The sequence below is a fragment of the Callospermophilus lateralis genome, chromosome 2, assembly GCF_048772815.1.
Source record: "Callospermophilus lateralis isolate mCalLat2 chromosome 2, mCalLat2.hap1, whole genome shotgun sequence".
Taxonomy (NCBI): Eukaryota; Metazoa; Chordata; class Mammalia; order Rodentia; family Sciuridae; genus Callospermophilus; species Callospermophilus lateralis.
This window is the reverse complement of record NC_135306.1, coordinates 174,755,949-174,775,404: the sequence shown is the minus strand read 5'-3', so window position 1 is coordinate 174,775,404 and position 19,456 is coordinate 174,755,949. Positions and strand designations below refer to the sequence as shown.

At 35.1% G+C, this 19,456-nt stretch overlaps 1 protein-coding gene across 1 annotated transcript in view; it reads right to left on the bottom strand.

Annotated features, from left to right (window-relative positions):
- Ano3 (anoctamin 3) overlaps positions 1 to 19,456 on the bottom strand; it is a 399,369-nt gene that overhangs the window by 44,985 nt on the left and 334,928 nt on the right. The window contains exons 15-17 of the mRNA XM_076846993.2: positions 2,171 to 2,253; positions 1,614 to 1,754; positions 682 to 846 (exon numbers count right to left, since the gene is read on the bottom strand). Of these exons, the coding sequence (XP_076703108.2) occupies positions 682 to 846; positions 1,614 to 1,754; positions 2,171 to 2,253 (389 nt within the window). The remainder of the gene's footprint in view (positions 1 to 681; positions 847 to 1,613; positions 1,755 to 2,170; positions 2,254 to 19,456) is intronic.

Genomic DNA, 19,456 nt, shown 5'->3' with positions numbered 1-19,456 from the left:
AGAATTGCATGTGGTGTTGAACCAAAAAAATGCTCTCCTTGAGAAATCAGCACATAACCTGACAAAGTGTTCACATATTTAGAGCCAAAGAAAACCAAGGCATAACAATGTCACAGCACAACAGAATGACAGAAAGAGAGGTCACAGATGGAAGAGGGCAAATGTTCATCAAACGTTCATAAAGAAGCATTGTAAAGTGGGGAAAAGAGAGAGGATCAGGGAGACAAGAGGAAGAGAGAGAGAGAGGAAGATTGCTTTTGTTCCAGAGAAAGAAAAATGGAATAGCTTTCTGATTATTTTCCATTTCACCTGGGGCCTTGGAAACAAGACTGCACTTTCAAACAGATGTTCCTATATCTTTCCAACAAATTCTATGAGATTGAGCTTATTTGAGTGGTTTTCTAATTCATACAATCCCTTGTTTATTGAAAATCACATAGCACCATCTCTAGCACTTATATATTTATTGAATAGAAGTTATCACAAATCTAGATTATGAACTCAAAAGGCAGGGAAGGCAATACAACTAGCATCAATTTTCTTTTTTTTTTTTTTAATCTATTCTTTAAAACACATGGATGAAATGTACATATATCCCAGGTACAAAGGTAAGAGTCCTTTTCCCTGCCCATCCCCTATTCACCCATGGAAAAATATGACTGTATGAGTGTAAACACTCACAAGATTCAGCAACATGATGATTATGAAATTGATACAGACAGCAGCAGCAGATGTCGCAAACTGCCAGTGTTGTTTGATGAAATTCCACTTGAATGATGCGAACCGTTCCATGACCACCAGGCGGTACACCACAACAGCAAACACAGCAGTGATCACCAGAGAAATCTGCAATGTGGGAAATCAGAGAAGACACCTTTGTTTCACATCATTAAAAATCAGAAGACTTTCTAAGAAAGGATACAAGGATTAAATTTTCTCTCTTAACCAAGTGAACTACATTAGAGTCAGAACAGTATAGGATTTAAACTTAAATATGATAAATCTGAGAGGTAATGCTTATTTTAATTAGATAATGCAACCATTTCACAATGCATACATACTTCAGGACATCAAGCTGTACACAACAAATACATACAATTTTATTTGCCATTTAAAATACACAAATAGGAAATGGGAGTGTAGGTCAGTGGTAGAGTGTATGCTTAGCATGTGTAAAGACTAGGGTTCAGTTAACATAAAATAGAATAAGGTAAAACAAATAAATCATCGGAAAAAAAAGACACAAGAAATGTTTAAGCCGTTCTAAGTGTAAATTTATCATACTAATGGGCAGATTCTGTCCAACTTTTTTTTCAAATGGAATGCTCAGTTTTAACACAGGACATGCGATTAATTGCAACTTGGATATTTTCATTTTATTTTAACTTATGTATGCTTCTTTCAATAAGAGTTTTATTTAAAGAAGTGCAAAATTTTCCCTTATAAAATGCCATTACCAGCTGTGATTTCTATTTTAATTGAAAGAATTACCTAATACTGAAAAGGACAAGGTTTCTTTTGTACTCTCAGAGTCATAAAATGAGTTGAGGTTACATTATGTATTTTAAAACCCAGAATACCACAACATTCTGATAGCGATGGTTGTACTCTACCATGAAGAATATCCCTGAGACAGACACAAGAAGACGAGTGATTTTGTCTGATGAAGGCTGATGTGGCTCAGGTTTTCCTGTGATGGGATTTATTACTTCCATCTTGTAATACTTGGCTTCAAACTGGGGGCGAAGTGTTTCCTACAAGAGAAACTAAAGTTAATTCAGCATCAAAACCATAAATTAAAATTTTTCCTCTAAGAATCAATAGAAAACTTCTAGATTTGACCTATTTTTACAATGTCTTCACAAAGATGCAACTTACTAAAAATAGGATGCCAATTACTTTCCAAATAAACTCTAAGCTATATTTTAATTAGTATAATTCTCCACTAATGCAATTTAAGGAAACATCATAGCAGTAATTTAAAAAAAAACACATACTTCATCATTGACCTCTGTTATCTTCATGAAGTTAGAGATCTTGTTAGTAAAAAACATTGAGGGAAGATCTAATGGTGTGCAGCTGCTCCTAGCCTGGAGGTCTGGGCATTGGGTAGTTCTCAGCAGCCTGGGATATACCAGTTTCCTTATCGCCTGGTTTCCTAACATCTCACCTCTTCTTCTTCCCATTCAATAAGGTCCCAAGCATAGGTCAATACACTTCTTCTCCTCTTCCAAAATTCCAGGAAGACTGTGGCTATAAAATAAAAAAGATGACAATAGTAATAATAATCCTGTACCCAAACCATGAGACATTCTTTTGTTCTTCAGATGAAGCATTTTCATATTGTTAAATTATTAAAATTAACTATTATGAAAGCAATATTGAAATTTCTGTTTTCTTCACCCTCTTCTCTCTCTCTCTCTCTCTCTCTCTCTCTCTCTCTGTCTCTCTCCATATATATATCACTCCATCAGCATGCCTTCCTATGGGGGTAGTAGGGTAGGGGGATGGTGATTTCTTTCACTGAAATTGAGCAGAAATCTTAACATGATTCATCAAAATGCTATGAAAGAAGGTCAATATTAAAAAGATAGCTATTATTGTTCTTTTTGTCCTGCACATGCTCATTCAAAATTATTCAGAAGACTCAAAGCCTTCTCCAGGTATGAAAACAAAGATCAGATGCTACTTGTTCAGGATCCTGGAAAAGAAGGGTGTCGGAGAAAGATGGGAAAGGAGCAAAGTCGTGTTGGTGATAGGAGAAGAAGCAAAAGAGCAAACAAGATCATCTTTGTTGAATATTCTTGGTGGACTATGCATGGACTGAAAGGGCTTCAATGAAAATAGTATGCTTGAACTGTCATCTAAATATTCTGCATAAACAGCTAAGAGAAAGATTGTAAATGGAACTCAGAACTCACATACATGTTCTTAAACATCTATGGAATTGTTCATTCATGTGTCTACCAATTTGCTGTTCTCTTATTTTGGTCAAGGCACTCTAACATTAGAGGTCTTAGTGTTTAGTGTGGGGAGAGATGTTATCTTCATGAAGTTAATTTACATCATAATAAGAATTACAATGATGGAAGAATTACAATGCAAATAGAAACAAATGTGTTTTGGGGAAAAGATTTCAGGAAGTTGATAGAACAAAGCAAGGTGTTCCTCACTGTTTACTTTCATTCTCTTCTTGAATTCAACAGAAAGGAAGGCCATGGAGAGATGATTGTGAGGTTCTCTTTCTTTTTTTCTTTATAATTGAAAATCAATACCAATATTGACTAGAAAAAAATACAATGTTCGTAGTTACCTTACCTTATATTTCATCTCACTTTAAGATTTACAAAACCCTTCCTCACAATTTGAATTGTCATTCTCAAAACAGTTCCAAGGAAATATGTCAGATAGTGTTATTACTTGGATTTTGGAAACAAAGGTGCTTAATCATTTGTGCCCAAGATCATATAATCAATAAATGGCAGAGCTAGGGGTGAAACTTGCTAGTTATTCTGCACGCACAATAACTGGTTGATGCAGTCTTCAATCTCAGTCTGTCCCTCCTCCCTTCCCTCCCTCTTTCTCTCTCATGTCTACCATAAAGATCTTTGTCAACCTCTTGAGGTTATGTTTCTGTTTGCACTGTGGTCCTTCCTTCATTATAACTCTTACAATGTAAGCTAACTTTACAAAGATTACTCTTACACTCTGCCATCTACTAATTTTCTGTAAAGTTGTAAAAGAGTACATATGGAAAAACAAAACAACAATAAACCCCTGGCAAATTCCATTGACAGCAAGATCATTTTAAAATAGCAGTCTGCAGTCACTGTTACCAATGAGAAGATCTAGGACTTAAGAGGGAAGTGGGATATAGAGGAAGTAAGCAGAGGAAAAGCCATAGAGGATAATCAAAGGGAGAAAAACTCCACAGTTTTAAATAAATAAGAAAATACAATGATTATGAACACAGAACATATAAATTTTAATATAGGGAGGACATGGATCACTAATCCAAGTCAATTCTTAAGGTTTCAGTTTGTTGCCTATTGTCTTCTTAATGTACCTTTCCAGCATATACTTGAACTAGAGGCATCTGACACAAAATCTAGGGAAGACAAATGTTATCTTGTGTTTGGCATGATTATAAATGAAGGTAATAGCATTGTGGAAGATACATGGGATCTTTCTCAGACTGAAGGGTGTTGTCTTTGAACGTTATATTGAACTAGTCTTTTTTAACATCATGTTGAACTAGTTTATCTCAGTTTGAGATATATTCATTTCATTCATGGCTTACTTAGTTAAAATCTGAAGTGAATAAATATTCTTACCCTTAGAAATTAATTAGAGGGCTGGGGATGTGGCTCAAGTGGTAGCGCGCTCGCCTGGCATGCGTGTGGCCTGGGTTTGATCCTCAGCACCACATACGAACTAAGATGTTGTGTCCGCCGAAAACTAAAAAATAAATATTAAAATTCTCTCTCTCTCTCTCTCTCTCTCTCTCTCAAAAAAAAAAATTAATTAGAAAGAGGGCATACAGAATAATTTACCAGCATGCCAAACACAGAGGAAGGAAGCAAATTATTCTTTAATGATCCCTACACTAAGCATATCAATAAAAATATAATTATAATAAAACAGTCAATGTTGAAATTTAAAACAGTAGTTGCTGCTAAGGCTATAGCATGATTGGTGAGTTACACAGAAACCATCTGAGGTGATTAAAATATGTTTTAATTGAAGTGGTGATTATACAAGTTCATGTATTTTTCAAAAGTGATCAAACTGTACTTAAGATCTATAGATTTCATTGAATATAAATAATACCCCAAAAACTAGTTTTTAGAAAGTATCTCTCTCTCTCTCTCTCTCTCTCTCTCTCTCTGTGTGTGTGTGTGTGTGTGTGTGTGTGTGTGTGGTGCTGGGGATTGAACCCAGGGCCTCATGCATGCTAGGCAAGTGCTCTACCACTGAGTTACTGCCCCAACCTGAAAGTAATTTTTTAAATACCAAGTGGCTAATGGTATTATTTTACTTGATCCTTAGCAATACAGTGTTTTCCCCAGTTTTTAGCAGTGAGGAGTTCTAACCTTGCTGTGAACAGCTGGAAGCAGGAACTGCAAACCCAAGTTATAAGCAAGGCAACTAGGTTGCAGCTGAAGGGTAGGCTGAACAATTAAAGGTCTGGTTCTCCGACACTGCTGTTTTAAGGAGCCTTGAATTAGAGAAGGGGCATTTACTTATGCCAAGACCTCAGCAAAAGGATGAGGCAGCACCCACTTTCAGCACCCAATTTCAATAACATCAAGGTCCTCTCACAGAGGTAAATGTGGAGGCCAGGTTTAAAGAGAGAAGGGAAGGCTGAAGTTCACCCTGAAGTAGAATATCACCAAGTCCATCTAAACACATTCTAATTCCAAAAATACATAATGAAATACAGTCCTATGTTACCCGAGGCCCTCATCAAGATGTGACCCAATGGTGAACATATTACTGCCTGTCCACTGGAGTAAAATGTCTTATTCAAATGATGGAAATGGGAGATAGACGGCTGAGAATACTGAGAACTTAATTACCATGAATGTTTTGTCTCAGAGAAGCTATATGAAATTAATATCATCCTTGATATTAGAAAGATAGAGAATATAAAAAGGGGGTTGAGCTATCATGTAGTTCAGAATTGAGAGATGTGCATGGGACTTTCAAGAGGAAAAAAAAAAATCCTGTGAAGGAGTCCATGAATCAAGGACTTCCAATAATGTACCTGATAAATCTTCAAAATGGGAAACAACAGTCATTTTATTATAATGGGTGATGCAATATTTTGCATGTATAGTTAATTTTGGGATCCTGGCTGGATCAGTTAATTTCCAAAGCAAACACAATGAGAGAATTAATGAGAAGCATTAATGATCTCGGCCCTACCTGGTTTTAGAAGGGGCAAATGTAGGAAGGGTTCAAGACTGGAGATTTGAATCAGGGAGATTTATAGTTAAATCTTAGATTTATGTTAAATCTTAGAGTTTTAAATTATTCCTGTGCCCAGGTTCTACCTTAGATCAATTAAATCACTATCTCTGGAGATGATCCCCTAGCAACAGAATTTTTTGAAGCTTCCAAGGACTTCCAACGTTGCAGCCAACATTAAGCACTATCCCCTTGAGAAGAAGCGGTTGTGCTGATAAAAGGCAGAATGGAAATCAAAGTCATGGCAATTAACTGTGTAGAACCTCAGTGCCAGAAGCATAGTCAAGCTGTAGTCAGAAATGAAGACTAGGATTTAATTGTTTACTTCCAATTATTTATAAAGTATTTTAATAATCCCTTTAGATACATTGCTTATAATGTCTTTATCATTCGTTCTCTCAATAGTTCACAAAAATCTGAGTACCAACTACTTTATTGAGTATATATACAAAATGTGCCTCAAAATTTTTATTGTCCACAGTTTCATAGATTACAAATTTGGAATACTGAAAGGTGAAGTGACTTTCCAAAATCAAACAGATGGTCTGAACTTAGGTCATCCTAATTCCAAAATTCACAATCTTTCTACCATCCAATGTTTCCCCAGATGTTAATGGGTAGACATGAAAATGAAGATAGTGTAAGGTGAGAGTGGAAATCTGAGAGAAGTTGTGAAAACCATGAATAAAGAAGTATCCTGGAGATATGTATATATAGAAGTAGAAAGGAGAGTAGAAGTTAAACAGCATGGAGTTCACAGGAGGGAACCCTGGTGTACAAGGTCAGAGAAAGGATTTTCTGGGAGGAGCACACAAGACAGGTGGTGCATGGTGGAGAGGGGAAGGAGGTGTATTAAAACTTACTCAATGTTAAAATATAAATACTTTAAAATTGAAAGGAAATAAAGCAAAAGTCACTGCTTTCTTCAAGAATAAATTGTCACTATAGATACAGAAATAGGTATAGAAAGATTAGATATATTATAGATATATCATGCTCCAAAAAATGTATACCAAATGTAAGTGGATTATGGAGAACTTTCACTTTCTACATCATACCCAGTACACAAGACAGCATGGGCAATTATGTGTTTTTTACCATTCCGTGTGGAATGTTCTTCAACATTTCCCTTGTTCCTGTAAAACTGAGTTGACTATGGAGTTGAGGAGGACAAGAAGCCTCCACCAGAGATGGGAATTTTCCTCCCCTTCCTCTCCTTCACTAATAGTAAATAAGAAAGAACATGGTTAATTGGCATATGAATCCTCAGTGCTAGTAATCTTCACCCATTTCTGAAACTGAACTTCACCAATTTTCATTCTATGAAGATTCATGTCAAAATAAGAAGGTACCATAAACTTCATCATGTTATGTTATCCAGGAAAGTCAGTTTTCATATAAGACACAGAGGTGAAAGGAATATTCCAGGAAAAGCTGAATATAAGACTGCATAACTCTGTTCCTTAGCAACTACACACTATAATTATTTTTATACCTGACTCTCTGACTGCAGTGGCACTCTTCAATGTTAAAAGTAATTTCAAAGATGCATATGCTATGTCTAGTCCTTGTACTTTTATTTCCTTGTTAAAGTTAATAGCCAAAGGAACAGACATACAGGGTCATATTTGGAAAGGATCTTAAATTGAAACCAAGGCCCAGTAGTTGAAACTTACCATTGACCTTGTTTGGAAACTGTCAAAGCGTCCACAACACTTTATTACAGTTGCACTGTTGGTTATACTTATTCTAATAACTGAATTTTTCCTACACTTGAAGGTAAGTTCCTTAAGTACTTTTTTTTAAAATTTAGGATTTTTACTGATTGGCACAAATAAATGTTCAAGTAATTTTGTATTAAGCTGAATTTAGTAATTGGAGAGAGTTCATCGACTGTAGTCTTAAACTCTGATACTCTTTCCATTATTCCAGGTTTTCAAATTATGCTCCCTGGAAGTTCACTGGAGATAAGGTGAGAAAAGGAGTCTCTCACCTAAAAAGTCTCTTTCTTATTTGTTTAATGTATTGAGTAATCAAGTTCAATTTTATTTGGGAAAATATTTATTGTGCATTAAAACAACTTTGCTACATTTCTAGGTGGATGCATTGAGAAAAGGGAGAGAAAAAGGGTCAATTTCAAAGACAAATGAAGTTAAATATATCTGAATATGGACGACAAAAATAACTTCCAAGTATTGTTTTCATCAGAATAGATAGAGCCCTTCAGTCTTCTCAAAAGAAGGCTCAGCTGAAATAACAGTGACTCAGAGAACAGCTCTGTGCTTGCCAACTTGGATTACTCCCAAGTGCTACTAAAGACTCTCCTTCATTCCTCAGATTTATTTTCAGTAACATCCTCAAGCATAATGTACTATTGCATGAGGTAGAAATAGAAACCTTGATAAACAGGTTCTACATTTAGCAGAAAAGTAAGAATATGGAACATTTTAAATTTCCATGTTGGGGGAACACTACTATTTTTTGTTGTTGTTAACATCTTATGGAAGTACAATTAATGGAGTTCTGTGCATGAGCACAGAGTACACTAATTGATATGAGAAGCATATAAATATGTGTGAAGGGGCAGACTTTGAAGAATTGTTCTCAACTCTACTTGTCACAGAGTCAGACCAGGAACTGGTTAGTCTAGACCTGCTGGTCTTATTGAATTTCGTCTTGGTCTAACAATACAAAATCTCTCTCTACTTTCAATTTTCCTTCCCTCTTTCTCCTTCTCTAACATTAAATAAAAAAGAACATGGTGAAGTCAGCATTTGAACCCTGAGTACTAGAAATGTTCACCAATTTCTGAAATCAAATGGCAGCAGCTTTTTATCTTAGAAAACTTATGTAAAAATAAGAAGGTACACATAAACACATTTCATTATGTTAAAATAGAAGAACTCTAGCAGGGTGCAATGGCAGATACCTGCTCAGCACCAGAGAGGCTGAGATAGGAGGATTGTTTGAGCTCTTGTGCTCATGAATTAGAGAAACCAGCCTGGGCAACATAAGATCCCATGTCAGAGAGAGAGAAAGAGAGAGAGAGGAAACTCTCAACACAATCTTGACCACATTAGACCCTTAAGTTTGATGCAGAGTCTCTCTAAAGCTAACTCTTCATGTCATTCAATATAGATTGCCACTTGTATATTAAGTAGACATTCCAGGAGCATTTGTTCAAATAGAAATAGAGATTTCTATTTAGTTGCTATTTTGATTTAGTTGCTAAAATATTGGAGGTATCTACACAAATAAAAAACTTCTTGGCCTTTTTTCAAAATTAATATTTTCAATTGCAAGGTTGATTTTTTTTCAGGCCTTTTTTTTTTCATTTTGCCGTTTTTCTATTTGACAAACTTTTAAATATTCTATTGAACTTTTTCTTATAAATGTAACACTAGCAAAAATCACTAGACCAAGCACTTTGCCTTTTTTCACTTCTGAAATCCAGGAATACAGGAGTGCCTGAAATATACTGGGGTTTCAATTAATAGATGCTAAGCTAATTAAACATGTAAAGAGGAGTAAAATACCTTTAAAACAATGTCCCACCAATAACAACAGCTACTGTTAAAATTTTTAGAGTTTCCATCAAGGTATTTTTCTTGAACACAATATTTAGGACTTTATACATTACTGTTATTCAGAGGTATGGTCAGGTATAAGGGAAAATAGAGGGAAAAAATGAGGCTATAACTGAGGTCGTTCAAATCTTATCCTTCTTATTGGCTGGCTATCATCCACAGGAAACTTCACCAGGAATAATTATCTTTACAGAATAGTTTATGGCCTCCAGAACATGGCTCCAGTATTGAGGTCTATTCTGATTGCAGACGGCAGGGCCTTAAACTTTGTTAATTATGTGCCTTTCAATCTATGAACATCACTCTGAAACTGGTCTAATCTCTATGAGATCATACTGGACAACATAGATGAAAGCCAATCACTATAAAAATGTTACTAACTTCACTTTTATAATAAAGCATAAAATTTACCTTCTTAATAAAATAATGATGAACCTCAAAACACTATACACTGATAAACAATCATAGTATGGTATTAAATAAAAAACATGGATTTCATTAGAAATGTTCCAGGTTGTAAAGGTGCATGTGTATATGTATATGTGTGTGTGCGGGGGGGGGGGGTATGTATTTTTTTATTATGCTTTTTGATCCTTTTTTGATTTGGATAAATAAACAATGATAAATTTCTGTTTTCTATAACTTAAAATGAGAATAATAATCTGTCCTCTGAGGGGTACTGGAAAAAATGAAGTGAGGGACAAATTCTAAGTGCTCTGATCATGCTCAGTCTACTCAAAGGGTATAGTACATTTTAATAACCAATTTTTTAAATACTGCTAGTTGTTATACATAGAAAACTTTGTAGAAAAAACTCTTCATTTCCACAGCATATGGATACTGTACATCTTTGGGTGTCTTGGTCCAAAATTCAGGCAAATGCCATTTTTTTCAAATAATATTGCTTTGTTCATATTTACAATGTTAATGAGTCTAGAAGCTCCATGTAGAACATAGAAAGAACCTTTGGCTTTCTCCAACATTGGGAGGTAAAGTGGGCCTGACACTTTTTGACAGCTGACTGATGGAATACTGCATCAGGGATACATTTGGTTTGAGTTTAGTAAAGCATATTTAGATGATTCACAGGCACTTTCAGAACTTGTTCAATTCTTGTTTACCATCTAAATTAAAAACAGGTTCTGAGGAAACTCCTTCCAGTTCATACACTGATAATCTCAGTAGATTTGCTCATACTCTATGGTGCCTAAGACTGATAATGGCAGATAAATAAGATTTGAAATATACAGATCTTTAATCAATGGGAAATTTCAAAAATTTTAACTCATCTATGAAAGACCCTAGAGATTTTTCCAAATCACAACAATTTTAAAAATGTACTATGTTAACAATAATACGTTATGAAGTTGAAATAAACTTTTCATAAACTATCAATAACAAAAATTAACTTTGAATTAAACAAGCTAGAAAGAAAGACTGAATTGCTTTTATAATTTCTCTTTAACGCATTTTTCAAAACATCACTATGAAGAGGTAATTTTAAGAAGCAGGAAACATAGGTCAAAAGCACTGCAGAGAGTTGTAGAGAGTTTCCATGACCCAATTAAAATAGATGAATTAAGACATCTTTAGGTCTCTCTCCTAATGCTGCCTATATCATATGAAGCTAAAGGTAACTGAAAAATAGTTTCAGTTTCACCATTTAGGGTCATGTTTAGTTTTTACATTGTCCAGATGTTTCTAAAACTTGGATTCAGTTGGTAACAAAGTACAACAGTGCCTTTACTTTCTTGTGGGATATGAATCCTCAAAATGACAAATATTACATCAAATATAATATGATCTATGTGCTTAAGAGAGAAAAACAAAACCTTGTGACCCTTTTTGACCCTAAAACTTGGAGTCTCAAGACCTTCAACCTCTTATTTCATATTCCTTGTCCCTCAGCCCTGAGTCCAGCCTGAGGCCTCACTGCCTAATATGCCTCTGGTTCTCCTGCCCTCTGATTTAACCCCATTCTTCCCAAATGGTGAAATGTCCTATCCTGTTCTTTTTAGGAGATCAGCACTTGGCATTTGAAATAGGGGATGTGCTACACTTCATAGGGTCACTTTGTCACCTCCACTGTCTCATTGTGTTCAATCTCTTGCCTACTCGCCACAGAACACTCAATAAATATTTGTAGAGATACACATATATACATACATATGTGTACAGTCAATGATCAGTATCAGTAGCTTTAGGCTCTGCAGATGGAACTAACCTCAGATGAAAAATACTTTTAAAAACAAAGTCTGTCCTGAAAATCTAAAAAAAAAAAAAAAAGCACTGCAGAAATTTATCAAACAGTTAGTTGATTAAAATAGTGTTACTTTTCAATATTTTGCATTTTTGCGTATGTGATTTTGAAGCATTGGCAGTGCCCACTTTTTCTTTTCTTTTTCTGGTTTTGAAATGGGGTCTCCTTATCTCCCACACTAATCTTAAACTCTTGGGCTCAAGGGATCTTTTCATCTCATTCTCCAGAGATCTGTGACTGAGGTACTTGCCCTTTTACCTCACTTTCATTTTTTTTAAACTTTTGTGCCTAATTTAGTATTGGCACAATTCTTTTTCTTATGAAAGACCTCCAAAGTTGCATATCCTCTTTTCAAAAATAGCTATAATGCTTTAAAAACATAGGGGCCTGCCACCCTTCTACATATTCTACATGTTAGCTCGTTAAATCTTTGCCACACTTCCATATACAAGAACTGTTATTGCTATTTTACTGGTAATGATAACAAAGCTCAAAAAAGCATAATGAACCTTCCTCAAGGATGAGCTCAACCCTGGACCCAGGTCACTGGGATTCACATGACTGCCTTAGTAGGTGAAAGTGCTATTCCAGGGGAGAGATTCACAATAACCCGGTGTCATTCTTTAAGAATTCTATTCTGAATTAGCACATGAATCTATGTCTTTTTTTGTGGCTCAGAATTTCTAGAACGCTCAGCTTCCTTCAACACCACGGGTTTTCTCCGCTGTCTACAAAGTGCTAAAGGTTCTTACTGTCCTTCAATGAAGGAGAAAGGCATAGGCATTGTTAGTTGCTGCCAGTAAACTTGATTTCAAAATCCTTCAGGTCATGAATAAGTTTCCTTTTCCTTCTCCTTTTGGGTCATGAAACAAACCAAGATTCTTCTTCAGAGTGTATACCTCTCTTCCAGGCAGCTTACTCTCTCTTCTCAGTCCTCTATGTCACTCTGATCATGGCTCAGTGGTGAGAACACTTGTCCGGTAAACTCTGTGAGCTGCTGTTACTGGGAATGTTAATAAATGATTACAACTTTTATAAGTGAAATGCACAAGATACGCCAGGATTTTCTAATTATCTGCCTTGATTTTTGTTCACGAAAGAATTAATAAATCACTTGAATCTGGCCCTAAAGGTGGCAGAGTAAGTTATAATGTTATCGAATCTTCTGGTTTTGCTCCATTATTAAATGTATGCCTGCTTGGAACTTCACTTAATCAATTAAGTTCATATAAAAATAGTTAAATTGATAAATCAGGCAAGAGTTACCAGAGAAGATTGGACCGTATAATGAAATTAGGGGTTTAAAGGAAGACAATTTGTACAATAGTATATTTCATTACAGAGAAATGCATCAACTGTGGTACCTGCACGCAAGAGAATGTCACATTTTTGTTAAGGAGAGCAATATCACTTCCCAACAGGCTGTCCTTGCAGACTGAAGAGGTGTTTGAGTGCTAGGAATAAAAGCCTCTACCTTAAAACTATTTTCTCAGCAGATAGCTAAAGACAGCCCAGAATTTTCCACATTAGCAAGACCCCCCATCCCCATATCCAACACATTCAGTTTTCTCACCTGCCACAAATGACCCCATCAGGACAATATCATGGTGCCTTTTAACCCTGTTAACAGTTACCTCAAGTAGCCCACAGCTTCCAGATCGTCCCTCTACCCATGGGATTAGATCCTCATACCCTTAGGAGAATGGGGATTGCTTTTGTGATGATCACCTACTCCTCCTCAACTCTTAAGACACTCTCACTATGCCCTTTTACTGGGTCAACAGCCAAGTTGTTCACTTCCCCTTACCATCTTGCTCTAATTGAAATCTGGGACTAACCTGAAATCCTACTTTCCATTCAATACCCTCAAGGAATGGCTATTGGTTTCCCAAGACAATAGGTACTGAAGATGAGGAGGTGAATTTCTTGCTCTCCTCTCTGCTTTAAGACCACTTATCTCCTTCTTCAGAGATGCACAGATTGGAATCTTGCATTATTGATTCATACTTCCTACTACCTCTCCTCATGGCAGCCCTCCTACTCCCTGAGGAACTCACTCAGCTCTCTGAATATTTTCCAACTCTTGTCTTATTATAACTCTTATCAACTTGTCACCCAAAATAGTTCTTAGAAAATTATAATATACAGAGATAATGTTTCCAGTATCCTGGGTTCTCAGTTCTTTGATCTCTATCTTCAAAGTTGATTTCATACTTTACTCCACTCATGTACTCCCCCAGCAGACTTATATGAAGGATAGAAAGCTCTCCATAAATTTTACTTATCATCTCAATCTTTCTAGTTCACTTCCTATAAATCCCAATTCCAACAATCTCTCAATTCACATTTTAAATCCATGGATCCAGTCATAAACTCACGTCCTTTTTCCTCTTGCCCTCACTTTCTTCTTTATGTAGCCTGTCAATCATCATTCTAACTCTGTGCAGATATTCTCAACTTGCTAGTTCTTGTACCAGTCCATTATAAGCCCTTGGTTTGAACACAACCATGGTTAAACCCCAAACTCCATTTACTATCTATATACGCTCATGCACGTTAGTATAGCTGGATAATAACACAGGTAAGATGAGTGACTTGATTCATGGTAAATTAATGATTACTAACTATGAGTGGATGCTTGAAGTTGCCAAGCTAACCCAGACTCTCTTCTTTATTTTAACATCCAGCACCTACATTCCTATCACTCTTGGTTGATAATTTTGCTGTCTACTTCATCATTAAAAAGGAAGCAATCAAAAGAAAAGATTAAAAGAGCGTACTACAGGGATACTGCCACATCGATGTTCATAGCAGCACAATTCACAATAGCTAGACTGTGGAACGAACCCAGATGCCCTTCAATAGATGAATGGATAAAAAGAAAAAAAGAATGTGGCATTTATACACCATGGAGTATTACGCAGCACTAAAACATGACAAAATCATGGAATTTGCAGGGAAATGGATGGCACTAGAGCAGATTATGCTAAGTGAAACTAGCCAATCCCTAAAAAACAAATACCAAATGTCTTCTTTGATATAATGAGAGCAACTAAGAACAGAGCAGGGAGGAAGAGCTGGAAGAAAAGATTAACATTAAGCAGAGGCATGAGGTGGGAGGGAAAGGGAGGGAAAAGGGAAATTGCATGGAAATGGAAGGAGACCCTCATTGTTATACAAAATTACATATAAGAGGTTGTGAGGGGAATGGGAAAAAAAAAACAAGGAGAGAAATGAATTACAGTAGATGGGGTAGAGAGAGAAGATGGGAGGGGAGGGGAGGGGGGATAGTAGGGGATAGGAAAGGTAGCAGAATACAACAGTTACTAATATGGCATTATGTAAAAATGTGGATGTGTAACCGATGTGACTCTGCAATATGTATTTGGGGTAAAATGGGAGTTCATAACCCACTTGATTCTAATGTATGAAATATGATATGACAAGAGCTTTGTAATGTTTTGAACAACCAATAAAAAATAATAATAAAATAAAAAAATAAACTACATGAAAGATCAAAAAAAAAAAAAGAAAAGAAAAGATTCTCCCAATCCACATCTACCTCTTTATCAACAATTGTGTTCATGTCCTCTACATTCTCACGTGATCGAAGATAAACATATCCCTTGTAAAGATCAACTCTTTTGTGAACAAGCTCCCATCCTTAATATAAAAGAAATGGCTCAAAGATCTACATATACATTCAAATATAGTCTCTGTATCTCAATGTCAGAGCACTAGCCTGTCATGTTTAAGACCCTAGGTTCAATTCCCAGTACCACAAACACATATACACTCACATAAACACAATCCAAAGAATATTTTTAAGTGAAAAAGAATCAGATTTCAGATTTGAATGAGCCAACAATAGGAAGAACATTCCAGATATAATAAAAAAGTAAGCTTACAGATGTTTTAAGTAGAATATATCCACTCATTTTTGCTATTACTATTGTTAAATGTATTCATTTACTTATACATAATTCACTCACTTATTCATGAATTTATATATTTAGTGAGCATTACTATGTGTCTGATATTAGCCTAGCTCTCTGTATAAAGCAAAGAAAAATGCAAACAAAAATGTCTGTTTTCATGGGCCAACTTTCTAGTATAGGAATATATAATTTAAAAACATAACAAGATACAGGGTATGATAGATGGCAGAAAATGTAATGGCAGAAATAGGCAGGGAGGAGATCAGCCATAACAACAACAACAAACAAACAAATCAAAAGAAAAAGAGGCTGTAGTTCTAAAATGTGGTCATATAAAGTCTGTAGTTAGGAAAAAAGAATCAATTGAAAATGAAAAATTCACTCATTTTTTTTTTCATTCAATGGATATGTATTGAGCAGCTAGTATGCCAAGAGATAGATTGAAAATGATCCAAGTGATTGTAAGCTTAGCAGGGTTTCACCCAACTTTTATTAATTTTGACATTAAGATTCAACTTTTACCATATTAAAAATTTGTAATATCTACTATTAATTGGGTCTAATTAAGTTTGGCTAGTAAATGTCAAACAATTTGGAACTATTTTATCCTAATTCATTGACTTCTCACAAACAGCTAGAAGGTAGGAATTAATCTCTCTATTTTGCAAATGAGACAACAGTCTTGAAAATGTGATGGTACTATGCCATGGTTATAAAACCTGTAAGTAGAAAACCAGGATCCAACAAGGAAACTCTAATCTGGTGGCCTGAGTTTGTCCTCTCAAGCTCCTGACTGCTATGGTACTCATGAGTTTGGGGAACCCATTGAGCAAAGGAGCCCTAGAGTTCTGACAACAAATTAAGACTCCATGGGACCACCTATGCTACAAGCCATTCTAATAACAGGGGTAGTCTGTGACCAAGAAGGAACACACTGATGAAAGCAATGGTTACTTTTTAAATGTTTCTGCTACATTTCAGCAACCCATACTATTTTTTTTTTCTTTACTAGAACTGAAGGGCAGATATAAAAGGCACAGTAGGAACTTGTTTTAGAGCCTAAATAGTATGAAAAAATACTCCCTAAAATATATTGAATCTCTGAATGTCTGGAAGAATTACTAGGTATTATTCAGAAATTATTGAAAATATCTGATTTGCGAATTCTGAATTTAATAGATACAATAAATCAGTTGTCTCAAAAATGTGTGATTCCCAAAATAAATGTGTGAAACTATTTATACTCTTGAACATTTTAATAATATCATTGACATTTTATTTTCATATATTTTTAAATGATTGCAAAGAACACAATTTCCAGTGCACTATATAAATGAATATTTAAAATATAATTTTATACTGATCTTTTATACTTTATTATAATCCTTTAAGATGCTTTCAATAAACTCTTCTACTCAATTGCACATTTTAATCATTGCATTTTATCTTTAAATCTATTTTCATTCTATTTATGTCTTAGAGTATTATCTGTAATACATTTACATTTGTAAGATTTTTATTGATCATCTTGACATATCTTCTGAACAATAAAAAATAAGTTAAAAAGTTTTAAGATTTCTTGTGACCACTAGTATTTTACTTTTAAAAAGTTATTAAATCAATAAGTCAATATAATTCTTTTCAAATATTAATAAATAATAAATTTATGCTCTAATATTTTATTATAAACACATCGCTTTAAGATATCTATGAAGATTTTGTTTGTTGTTCAATACCTTCAGGTATTTACCAATACCTATTAATTATGACTGCAATGAGATAGGTTTTGTTTCAGTATCTGCTCTTTTTTTCTCATAAAGACATTAATGGAGAAAACATATTCACATAAGTGAGTAGACAGGAATGCACCAGGTTTTGTCATGGTGATATCATTTAATTCCTGGAGCTACTGCCTGAATTAAATGCCAGAACCACATAAAACTATCCTATAGTTATTTTTAGTGATTTACCCAGTTTCAACTTTTTAGCCCACTGTTGATGTATGTATGCATGGCAAGCATGCATACTTGCATATATACATACATATGCCATATCAAAGCCTGTACTCAAAAAGGGCACTGCCCTAAAGTATCCTTAGCATAAAAATGAAGCAATTAGCCTTTCCATAAAGTCATAGTTACAAGAAGATCATATTAAAACATCACACAACTTAACAGGAAACAGATAAGTTTATATATTAAAAAGCTATTTGCATTCGTGAAAATTACTCCTATTTTTTTTTTTAATTAAAGAAAGAGTGAGAGAGAGAGGGAGAGAGAGAGAGAATTTTTTAACATTTATTTTTTTTAGTACTTGGCGGACACAACATCTTTGTACGTGGTGCTGAGGATCGAACCCGGGCCGCACGCATGCCAGGTGAGCGCGCTACCACTTGAGCCACATCCCCAGCCCCACCTATATTTTTCTTTTAACAGAGTATTGAAAGAAATGAAATGTGATGCACTCTAAAATGAATATCTGGTCATTTTATTTATAAAGAATATTATTGAAATACCTTCAAATAATATAACCACAATGCAATTTATTTTATTATTAAGGAAATATTTCTTTGATGCTTAAAGTACCCATACCCCTGTGGGGAGACAATATGTGAATTTATAACTTATTTCAAACTCATAACCTACAGTCAATGAATCTGATCAATGCAAACAAATTCCCTGTGTGTGACGTTAACAAAGGGCATTTGATGCTACAGGATTTTTACAAAAAGATACTATATTGGATCAAGAACAACATGATTTCATTTGTACTGTGATCCCAAGCTACATCCTGGTTCTGTTTTCAGATATAACAGTGAGAGTAACATGACTTCATTTTCTAGAAATTCCTCTTGTGAATGGTACTGACAGTTCAGACAAAGAAGCAGGTGTTCTTCCTCCAAGTATTACTGCCTTAATGACCCTAAAGCAATTCCAAGTACCAAATGAAAGGCACCATAGTAGGTAAGTACAATTTTTTTAATATAACTACTGTACAATGTGTCATCTCAGCTGGCTTGGATGATGAAATTGTCAGGTAATTGTCCTATTTTATTGAATTTCTCTGGAGAAATGAGGTCTGATATGGGATTAGTTTACCTAGAACATGGTATATTCGTAGAAATATATCTCAGTGAGACTTGTTCGGCAAAAATTTTCTTTTTAGTTCCAACTCAGGTAACTTCACCAAGGCTTCTAATTACAACTCAGTAAGCTAAGTAACAACTGAAGCATTAAATTTATGAACAGTTTTCATTTTCTGACTTTATTTCCTGATGTACTCATGACCGGTAAATAGGGTTAGTCTCTAGGGTCAGTTCTAATCAATTGCTTATGGATATGAAAAGGATTCTGGGAGTGCTCAGCTAGCGTCTTCAGGAAGTAGGGTCACAAGAGCTTAGCTTTGACTCATAAGGCAGGGAAAGCAGTGTGGTAGCCAAAGTGCTTACAACATCCCTACCTGGCATCAACCATACTTACACTGCTAAGTCAGAGAACAGTAATGATATGCCTACATGTATTACTAGATATGACATGATACATTTAATGCTGATAATTGCCATTCAGTTCTCTAAATACAAACAGAGAAGACCCCCTTCCCACCATGGATTCTTTCTCTAGCAATTGGCTAATCTGAAAATAATAACAGAAATGGATTCTATTAAACTATTGCTTAGGAACCAGTTGTTTGATTAAATTTAG